Source organism: Calliphora vicina, chromosome 4 (assembly GCF_958450345.1).
Source record: "Calliphora vicina chromosome 4, idCalVici1.1, whole genome shotgun sequence".
NCBI lineage: Eukaryota > Metazoa > Arthropoda > Insecta > Diptera > Calliphoridae > Calliphora > Calliphora vicina.
This window is the reverse complement of record NC_088783.1, coordinates 15,842,017-15,853,442: the sequence shown is the minus strand read 5'-3', so window position 1 is coordinate 15,853,442 and position 11,426 is coordinate 15,842,017. Positions and strand designations below refer to the sequence as shown.

Below are 11,426 nucleotides of genomic sequence, written 5' to 3'. Positions count from 1 at the left end.
CCAAATAACTTACATAACGATGCAATATCTCCAAAATTCTTCCGGCTCGGTTGCTATTTAAAATCGAGAAAACCGGTCCACAAATGGCTGAGATATAAGGAAAAAACCAGGATAACCTCGATTTTTGACCTATATCTGGATTACTAAGTGATTAATATAGACAATATGGATATCTAATCATAGATATTTTAAAGACCTTTGTAACGACGTAAGTTGAACCTACAAAATCGGAAAAAATATTTTTTAACACAAATTTTTTTTCCACCAAAAGTTTTTTTTTGCTAAATTTAAAAAAAATGAAAAATCAAAAAAAAATTTAAATTTAAAAAAAAATTCTAAAAATTTTATTTTCCAAAAAATTAAAAAAAATACTTTGGAAAAAAAATTAATTTTGTTTACCTAAAAATATTTAAAATTTTTATTTTGAAGTATAATTTGGTGAAGGGTATATAAGTATTTTATATTCCCTACAGAGTTGAAAATTGAATTAAGAATTTTGCACTAAACAACATCACTGATATTTCAAAAATATTTCTGACAGGTTTGGGTTTTAATGTTCGTGTATAAATTTTTGGTAAAAAATCTAGGTAATCGTGAGTAATCACGACGTCTTATATATCAATACAAAATGTGGGTCCGTATGTTATCTGGGGGTTTCGGAAGATTTACCAATTTCCAAGGCTCTCTTTATTTTTTCTTCGGTGACAAATAGTAATAAAGGTAAAAAATAGGGTATCTTAGAGATACCCTATTATTGCATTATAGGTCAAAAATAGTCAAAAAACGAGGTTGTCCTGGTTTTTTCCTCCTATCTCAGCCATTTGTGGACCGATTTTGCATTTGTGGACCGATCTCGAAAGCATGTCTGACAGAATTATTGAAGATTTGGATCCCGAAGATATCTGGGGTCTTAAAAAAATTTATTTCAACAGACGGACAGACATGGCTTAATTGACTCCGCTATCTATAAGGATCCAAAATATATATACTTTATAGGGTCGGAAAATTATATTGTGGAAATTGAATATTTATACCCTTCCAAATACGTTGCTCATATGTTAAAAAATTTTTGATTTAATGGTAATTAATGGTAATTGTTTGACAAATGTTATTAGTTTGACATTTTGTGGGAGATATTGAAAGGTTTCCAAATTTGGATTAAAAGGTAGATATCCATATTGTCTATATTAATGACTTAGTAATCCAGACACAGATACAAAAATAGGTCTAAAATCTAGGTTCTCCTGGTTTTTTCTTTATATCTCAGCCATTTGTGGGCCGATTTTCTCGATTTTAATTAGCTAACGAACCGGTTCTATAAGGGATATATTTGAATCGTGTATGTAAGTTATTAGGGGGCTAAGGAAAGTTGATTTCAACATACAGACGGACATAGCTATATCGACTGCGGTATCTATAACGATCTGGAATATATATATTTTGTGGGGTGTTTAATAAAAAAAGGTATACATTACAAACGGAATAACAGTCATATGAAGTATTTTTTGAAATAATCTTTCGTGATTGAATTATGAATATTTTGTGTTGTACCCCTTTAATTCTCTGATCTGTGTCTCAGTTACTATTACTTGTTTTAAAACATGAAAATATGTCTTCAGAAAATTGCATTTTCAAATTTAAATGGTAGAGTATAATTGTGAATAAATTTCCGAGTCTAAAATCGTAAAAATTAACTATTTCCGAAAACCGATAATTGTCGGTTTTCGGTTTTGAAAACCCGCGACGAAATTCTTGTATAAATAGGTTCAAAATGTATGTAATTGAAGAAATTGATACTGGAATCGCTTAATAATTTAGGGATGGAGAAAAATATGATTAGCACAATAGAAATACATGTTTAATTTTCTAAATTTAAAGTTTTGTGATATTAATAAAAAAATACAAGATGTTTTAAATCGACGAATTACATTTTTTTCTAATTAAAAAGAGTCAAAGCTATTTAACAGAATTTTCTTAATTTGTTTAAATTTCCTATTGTGCTAAACACCTAATTCTCCAATCAACTAATTAAGTATTTAAATGAGATTAAGAATTAAAAGGAAAATAATATGAAAAATTATATTAAAATTTTGTTTGTCAATCTACAAATAAACATATACATACATACATTAATTATTTAATTATACAAAAAATTAAACTTATAAAAAAATTATATTGTTAATTCCCATTAAAACAAACAAAACCAAACAAATATTATTGTTGATACCTAATCTATTATTATTATTATAATTTAATAATTAACTAATAAAAATCCAAACAGAATACAAAACTGTTCAAAACCACAACAAAGTGTTTTTATTTTTCAATAATTTACATATATTCAAAACTAAACAAATGCTAATTAATCTCAAAATAAAAAAAAGACAGAGCGAGACAGTAAAATATGAATTTTCTTTTTCACTTGAAATTATTGGTGGACTATTTTTAAAATTTCCCAAAATCTTAAACACAACCAATCAGAATTAAGAAGACAGGGCTAACACCCAACAGAACCAGACATCATGACGACGTCAACAATTGTAGAGGGCAACAAACAGTCTGTAGAATTGAGGGAATATTGAAAATTGAATTTGGCTGGTGTGAAAAGACAGACGGGTGAGACCACTTAAGAAAACAGCAGGCGGCAGGCAGCAGCTAGTAAATACGAGTAATTGTACATACATATATTTCAAGTCAAGTGTGAAATTTTCCCAAATGAAGTGATATTTTCTTTTGGAGTTTTTTTTTGAATCCTTGTGAAATTAAGAAAATTTGTATAAGAGGACATTCCAAGGCTGTAAAAAGATCAGTTTTAAAACTACAACACAACAAACCACAAGCATAAATTTGAACAAAAAAATACTAAATAAAATTCAAATATTTATTTAATAAAGAATTAGAAAAGTGTTAAAACAAATTAAAAATTCTCTAATATGTTATATAATAAAACGGATTCAACTACTTTAAATACCTCTTACTCTTCCGATGAAATGGCTACCACAAATTCTTCATCCTCAGCTTCTACCACATCTTCAATGAGTTTAAAAGAACGTCGCATGTTGCGTACCCCCAAATGTGCCAGATGCCGCAATCACGGTGTTATATCCTGTGTCAAGGGCCACAAGAAGCTTTGCCGTTGGCGCGAATGTACTTGTCCCAATTGCCAACTGGTGGTCGATCGTCAACGTGTTATGGCCGCCCAGGTGGCTCTCAGACGTCAGCAGACCATGGAGGAGCCCTATGAGACAAATTCAGATGATTCTTCGTCTGTGCAAAATTGCGGATCTCCGCCAACATCTGCGGTATTGCAGCGCACTCAGCAGGTTTTAATAGCCCAGAAAAAGATCTATAAACAGCGTCTGAGGCATGTGCAACAATCGACTTTGTATGCCACGGCAGCCATGGAAAGTAAGTACAATTTTTATTTTGGAAGATTATATGGAAATTAGTTTAATATTAGGGATTGAAAAAAAGTATGGGAGGCATACTTGACCAAAATCTTAATTCCGAAATATAAATACATATCAGCAATTCATTTCATTAAGTCATTCCCAACAAAACTCCAAAGTGTTCAGCTTCATTTAAAAGCTTTTATTTGAATAGAATTCATTCATTGTTGAATTAATACCATAAATAATGAAGCCTATGAATTTATTCGTAACGAAAAAAGTCCGGAAAATTAGTTCCCCTAATCTAATCCCACAAATAATTTGTATATTAAATATTTTCTGTAATTTCAGTTTAATTTAGTGATGTTAAATCTTTGTTTAAATGAACTAATATTCATTGATAAATTCTAAACTGTTTGCCCCAATTGGACAATACAAGTGATACGTGCTATTTCACATGTCACTGGACTAGTGCGTTTAAAATAATTGACATTCCTCTGACATAACACAAGTCTTAAAAGAATAGTTTGATGGATAATTTTATGTATATTTTTCTTTAAAAATAGCTTAAACCTAAAACACTCATTTTAACAACAACTGAAATTTGTATATTTTGCCTTTCAATCAATCAGTTTCGAATATTTCAAACATATTTGATTAAACTTTTTGAAACCCCCCATATTTATCAATTAAGAAAATTAATTAGCTTCAATTATGAAATGTAAACAACACTTCTTCTCTTCAGACTCCAAAAAAGAAAATACAAATCCATTAAAATTAAAACAAAAACCTTTAGAAAAACAAATTTTGATGTTTAAATAAAACACATGTCATGTTAAAAAAAAATATTCTACAACAAATGTTTTCCAAGAATTTTTAAGAAATTTCCATGAAAACGCAAAAAACCAAGACATAAAGTCTGGCACTGTATGGTCATACTGTCTGGTTCTAAAGACTAAACGTAGCCATGATGTCTACAAGTAGAGATTTTAATCAAAAGGATCTATGGTATCATTTTCACTTTATTTTATAAGCTGTTTGTGTAATATGATCTTTAAAATGCATAAAATTGGATGAACAAATTTGTTCAAGAGTTAAGGGCCTGCTTCTTCCACTTTAAATTTTGAAACAAATTTGAAAATATTAATAACTTATGTCAGTGTATGCCAGCTTATTATTTTAATTTGAGCCAAAACCATCAAAAATGAAAATGTAATTGGAGTAGGGTCTCAAAAACAAACAAAATAGTTAGTAACTAGCACAGAGATTAAATGCTAGATTTAGTATCCAACTAAAAAAGAAAATAACTCAGCATGTGTTGCTTTACTTTAAAATGTCAAATACCCACACTGACTTTCTTTCTGTCTGTCTTCCACACAAACTCTTACAATTACATCTGTTTGTGTAAAATGATCTGTGTCATTTCAATATTCAAAAAGAAATCCTTATTGTCTGCCCAGACAATTTGGTGCCATACTGTCTGGACTTTACAGACTGTAAAGTAAACACATGTGTTGTTGTCTAGTTAAACTAAATGTTTGGTATAAAACCACAGGATGAATGTTATTAGTAAATGTTTAAGGAATATATAATAATTATAACTAAATACTAATTTTAGATTTTGTTTTTAATTTTCTTTATAGAATATAATCAACATTATTCGGGCTGGAATTCGCCTTTGGTAGAACGTATACGTAAACGTAGAGCCTTTGCCGATCCCGAACTTAATCAAGTCAGTGATGTGACTTTGCTAAATGTAGCTGCCGTGGGACACATGACACAACCTGGATTTTACGAATATGATACTATACCTGCCTTGCAAAATTCCTACCCAGCTTATGCTTATGCCCCTAATTCGTTAACAAATTACAATTTTGAATTGCCCATTTCCACCAGTAATGCAAGCCAAACAGCTTTAGCAGCAGCAACAAAAACAAAAGAGGAAACACACACACCAATTACAAAAAAACCGAAATTAAGTTTTTCCATAGAAGCCATAATGGGATTTAAGTGATTAAATAATTAATCATTAATACTCACTCATTTTGTATATAAAAAAATTAATATATGTGATAAATGTAATTGTTAATTTTAGTTTTAATAACCTAAATATAAGAATAATAATAATAAATTTTTAATATTTCTAAAAATACTTGACGTATATTCATTATAACGGTTTTTATAGAATATCAAACTTGGCTGCACTTGCCAAAAATCAACTCTGCTGAATTTTACTCCATTTTTTTACAACTACTCACTTAATCCTGTCATTACAAACATAAACAATGAAATTCTTGTAAACAAATGTAAACAAATTCAATTTATTTTGAATTTTCTTAAACATTTATTCATTTTTGGGGTTTATATTATTAAAGAAATACCAGAAATGTCTGCCCAAGATCAAAGAACAGATATTATACAGGAATACATACCAGAATTGGTGAGACAATTGACTGGTTTTGCGGTAAGTTGAACAGATGGTCGGAATTTTTGTATTACTCGAAAAAAAAAACTAAGCGCCTATGTTTTTTAACACTAGGATGATGATATCAATATGGAACATTGCGTCCACTTTGGCTGGAATATTATACGCAATCATCGTAATTTGAGTACCAATAGTCATGATGTACGGCGCAAAATTGAGGGTATACAAGAACGTTTTCGTGCCGAAAACTGTCCGGAATATGCCGACTACTTGGGTAGACTGTGTGATGAGGTGGTAAAGCATCCCTTGTGTGTAGATCATTATGAGGTTGATGTTCACTGGTCTTTATTAGATTTTTTATTTACTTTGGCCTATAATCCAACGGGAGCACTGAGAAAGAATAAAAATAAAATTGTCATACAACCGGCCATAAGTGAAGAAGTTGATGATCAGGACGAGGAAAAAGAATATTGGAAAAATGTCCTTAAAGAAGATTTTATACCGATGCCAGCAAGTGTTAGCAGTGATTCAGAATTGAGTGTAAGTGAAAGGTTTTTAAAAACCATAGAATATTTTAATAGATAAGAAAAAAGTTTTTAAATATACTTATTGCTATATGGTTTGCAAAAGTAAAATCTGTCTTCTGACATCCTTAGAATCCCATTTCCAATTTTTGGATTGTTCTTCACAACAAAATTATTAGCTTTCGAGATTTGTATATCGTATATCGAAAAATTATAACCAGGGATTGAAAAAATGGGGCTATGGTTAAAAAGTAACGGAATTTTTAATAATTTTTTTTTAATTTTTAATCAATTCCACTTTAACAAAAATTAATAATTGTTGAAAATGTTAATAAAACCGTGATTTTAGTTTTATTAAAAATTTTATTGTAAACCATTTATAACCAGGATTGGTCAGATCACGAAGAAAGTCCAAGTCCCACCAATAATGAAACAACCGTGGCAGAAAATCTCACCTTAGAAGATGTGAAAAGTTTAACATCATTCAATCAATCAATGTTAGGCGAACTTAAACCACCCGAAAAATCTATACCATTTCGAAAATTTGATGCCACCAATGCCAAGGAAAAACTACAAGACCTCATACAGCATTCTTGGTGGAAAACAAAAAATTATGAGCACCGTAATGCCATCATAGAGAGCAAACACAAAGATGCTAATTTTGCCCAAAGCTACAGTAGATACTTAAGTGAAACCTCCAATAATTTGATACGTTTTTGCGTACCTATCACCATAAGCGAACAGCATGTAATGCGTGAATTGCTGTGGATGTTTCATATGCCACAGAAATGTAGTATGTTCACCATTAATGAAGACAATCAATTGAAATTAAAAGATAATGTAACCATACCTTCATGTAGCGTGGTAAGTATCACATTAATTTAATACTTTGATATACAAACAAAAACCAAAAACTCCTTTTTAGAGCTCTTTTGAGTCTTATATAGAAGAAAATTTCCTACCCTTCATAAATATGATGCAAATTTTGAGAAATTTTCACAAATCAATATACAGCTGTGAAGATCGTGTGCCTCCTCGTACTTTGGAATGTTATGCTGCCAATTTAAATTTACATTTATCCCCAATTTGGCAAGATTTATTGGCTTATGAAAAGCGTTTGTTAAATCCACAAGACTTTCATATTAATACTTTAATTAATATGCGCTTGTCACTAAAAGATGCTTTGCGACATTTAGAATCATTGTTTGAATGTCATCAGCAGGTCGTCTTAAATTGGCGACAATATCCCTCCCACATATCAGCTGCATTTCTTTTGGCCAGTTTAATGCATTGTTATAAGGTGGAATGTAATGTCGAAAAATCAAATTTATTTATATCCTTGCTGCTGGCTTCCATAAAAGTATTTTGTGAAATAATTGATACCTGGTGGACAGAAGGAAGATTGGATGATTGGCAACAAGAATATATAGTCGAAAGGTTAGATTAAAAAAGTAAGCAATTTATTTCATACAATTTAAACATAATTTTTACAGAGTCAGCAATGTCGACCACACAGTATGCATGCGTGAATATTGCAAAAATAAACGTAAAGCCTTCTTTGTACCAAACCATGTTAGCAAAATGATCGAAGAAAATAGTCTATTTCATCTAATGCAGGAACATTCTCTAGAGGCTGGTCGTACTCTTAACCTGCTTTATGAAATTAATCGCATTGGTGACTTGCGTTACAAGTGCGATGCTATGCAGGGTAAATTGTATAACGTTTTCATAGACGATTTTCTCAAGCAGGTCAAAACTGTACAAATCGAAGTAGAAAAAGAATCTGGAGCCAGTGGAACCACCGATGAAGTGTCCGAAGATAGTGGTTACTGCAATGAAGCTGCCACAAATACTCCTAAGCCCAAAGAGGAGAGTATCCTGAATAATTTAACCACCCAAGATGAATTTCTACTAATGGCCTTTGCCTTAAATACCAGTCAGGAAGATTTAACCGCCAACAGTTGTTTTACAGAAAATGACCAGCCGGAACATTGTGAGGCCATGGCTGGTGAAACTTTAAATGCTCGTACCATATTCGATTTATTGCAAAAATCTAAAAATTATTTGCCATTAGAGGAAGCTGTTATAAATTCTTTAAACAGAATATTGAAAATACGCATTGCCTTTGCGAATTGTTTTGTTATGCGTCTGTATCGTGATGAATTTATGATATTGAAGCATTTACAAAATATACGAAAAGTTCTACTAATGGAGGCCAGTGATTTGATGCATCAATTTTATAGTAAATTATTTCAACAGGTAAGATTTTAACAAAATTTTCTATGAAAATCCTGTAATCGATAACAAAATTTTTCTATGAAAATCTTGTAATCGATAAAAAAAATTCTATGAAAATCCTGTAATCGATAACAAATTTCTATGAAAATCAAGTTATCGATAACAAAATTTTTTATGAAAATCAAGTTATCGATAACAAAAATTTCTATGAAAATCAAGTTGTCGATAACAAAATTTTCTATGAAAATCCTGTTATCGATGACAAAATTTTATATGAAAATCCAGTTATCGATAAAAAAAATTTCTATGAAAATCGAGTTATCGATAACAAAATATTCTATGGAAATCCAGTAATCGATTTTCTATTAAAAATCCAGTTATCAATATCAAAATTTTCTATTAAAAATTCAGTTGTCGATAACAAAATGTTCTACTAAAAATTCAGTTATAGATAACAAAATGTTCTATTAAAAATTCAGTTATCGATAACAAAATGTTCTATTAAAAATTAAGTTATCGATAACAAAATTTTCTATTCAAAATCCTGTTATCGATAAAAAAAATTGTCTATTCAAAATTCTGTTACCGATAACAAAATTTTCTATTCAAAATCCTGTTATCGATAAAAAAATTGTCTATTCAAAATTCTATTACCGATAAAAACATTTTCTATTCAAAATTCAGTTATCGCTAACAAAATTTTCTATTCATAATCCTGTTATCGATAAAAAAATTGTCTATTCAAAATTCTGTTATCGATAAAAAAATTTTCTATGAACAGGATTTTCTATTAAGAATCCTGTTCTATGAAAATCCTGTTACAGACAAAATTTTCTATGAACATTTTTTTATCAATAAAAATTTATGCAAATTGATGTATGTATTTAATTAGATTGAATCTGGTGAAACTTGGGCCAATCCTTCTCTCCTCACCATGCAACTTGACGATATTATTTGTGCCAAATATCCCGAAATGTCTTCTCTTTTTCGTTTGGAAATCAATTCAGTATTTAGATGTCAAACCACCAAAGTTGTCGAGGCTGTTGAAGAAATTGTTGTAACATACAACTTAAGTCGAGAATTGGCCCACATAATCAGTGCTGAGGATATACAATCGTACAATAAAGTTTTTTGTTTCCTGCTAAAGGTCAAATGGGGCATTACCACTCTCGAAAAGCTGCAATTTGCTCGCAGTCACAAGCGGCGCATACCGTATGCCAAATTTGAAATGATTGACTTGATAATGCGCCGTTTGGAGCAGTTACGTTTTTGGATGATGTATGCCATACAGAGTATACATTTTCATCTAATGACACATGTGCTGCAATCAATGGGCGAACAGCTGAATATTAAAATTGATAATTGTGTGAATCTCAAAGAAATGGAAATGGTTCATAAATCTTATTTGAGTACGGTGTGTGAACATTGCTTTTTGACCGATAGCGTATTAACAATTAAGACGGGAGTGGAACAACTATTAAGTTTGGTTTCGATTTTACGTGGTGAATGGTTGAGTTGTGTTAAATACATTGAAAGCAATAGTCCTCTGGCCATTGATTTAGATGACACTTCTGATGAGTATGCTGATACAGATTTTGTCACCAATTCTCAAATAGATGCCATGGAATTTACGTACATTTGTTGCCATCAATATTTGGCCAATATATTGAATGATCAGGTTTATTTGCAAAAGAGAACATTTTGTAAGTTTATATTTGGGCTAAGTTTATAATGAGTTTTCATCATATTTTTTTCAATTTCATTTTCAGTATCTGGTTTAAGAGCGGCCTTTAATACCAGTTTGCCACATTAGTGTCTTATCTAATAATTCCTTTTGGTTTGAAAGAGTTTCCGTTGTTGTGTTGATTATTAAAAGTATTAAGAAATTTGAATACAGGAATACATTAATTATTTGATATTAAAATAAGAATGCAACTAATAACTATTTGAAATGCAAAAAAGTAAGTAGATTTTAAATTGTGAAATTATTATTAACAAATATCTTTGAAAATCGGTTCAACAATGTTTTAATTCCAACAATTTTCGACTGACTCTTAAAATTGTACATTTACATAATTTAAAATGTTCCTTTTTTATACATTGCTTTTATTTAAATATGTATTGTTGTGGTTGGGGTTGCTATAGGCAACCACTGATTAATTAAGAAAGTCATATGTTACCAAAATAATGCCAAAGGCTAGTTAGTGTTAAAATAAAGACAATGAATAATGCCATCAGGGGTAAGTTTAATAATAAAACAATAATATATATTAACAATAAACCATTAATATTTATTTACAGATTTACCCTATCAACCCAGTTTGGTATTGCAAATACTAATGTTTTGTAATGTTTATTTATCGATAGCCTGGAATGTGGTCTATGGTTTTTATATACTGTATAATGTAAGTTAATGTAATATGAAGAACGTGTTATTAAATATAATTTCATTTTAAAATAGCTTACAAATTTATACGACTTGCATGGCATTTGTGTGATAGTGGCGTATTTAGTGGGTTCCATGGTGGAATTCTATCGTTTACGTATGGGCTATAAAGGCAATTTGCATTCTAGGGTGAGTTTAGATTTCTCTGCTAGAAATAAAATCATTTAAATTGTAAATCTTTCACTTGCAGCCTGGTGATTTGTGTACGTTTTTAATATTGTCGCCTTTTGTGCAAATTCCCGTTTTGGTATTCTTGTCATTATCGGCTCAAAATTTTTCCAATTTAATTACTATTATAACCTTTTGTTCATTTGTTATTATGGCTTTGGAATTTGTTTTCGGCTTAGCTATTATATGGCCGAAATCGGAAAAGCCCATTAATGTGAATAAATAGGAGATAATTG

General features: G+C 30.3%; 3 protein-coding genes across 3 annotated transcripts; all 3 read left to right on the top strand.

Annotated features, from left to right (window-relative positions):
* Positions 1 to 2,921: 2,921 nt before the first annotated feature.
* dmrt11E (doublesex-Mab related 11E) lies at positions 2,922 to 5,403 on the top strand. The gene is made up of 2 exons (XM_065507457.1): positions 2,922 to 3,408; positions 5,033 to 5,403. The coding sequence occupies exons 1-2, from the start codon at positions 2,934 to 2,936 to the stop codon at positions 5,401 to 5,403; spliced, it is 846 nt and encodes a 281-aa protein (XP_065363529.1). The 5' UTR covers positions 2,922 to 2,933.
* Positions 5,404 to 5,718: 315 nt separating this feature from the next.
* On the top strand, positions 5,719 to 10,476 carry Grip128 (gamma-tubulin complex component 5). The gene is made up of 7 exons (XM_065508396.1): positions 5,719 to 5,853; positions 5,929 to 6,354; positions 6,726 to 7,202; positions 7,264 to 7,775; positions 7,832 to 8,597; positions 9,469 to 10,279; positions 10,346 to 10,476. The coding sequence occupies exons 1-7, from the start codon at positions 5,776 to 5,778 to the stop codon at positions 10,387 to 10,389; spliced, it is 3,114 nt and encodes a 1,037-aa protein (XP_065364468.1). The 5' UTR covers positions 5,719 to 5,775; the 3' UTR covers positions 10,390 to 10,476.
* A 396-nt stretch (positions 10,477 to 10,872) lies between these two features.
* On the top strand, positions 10,873 to 11,426 carry LOC135958870 (transmembrane protein 17-like). Its single transcript, XM_065509805.1, has 3 exons — positions 10,873 to 10,981; positions 11,038 to 11,151; positions 11,213 to 11,426. The coding sequence occupies exons 1-3, from the start codon at positions 10,916 to 10,918 to the stop codon at positions 11,414 to 11,416; spliced, it is 384 nt and encodes a 127-aa protein (XP_065365877.1). The 5' UTR covers positions 10,873 to 10,915; the 3' UTR covers positions 11,417 to 11,426.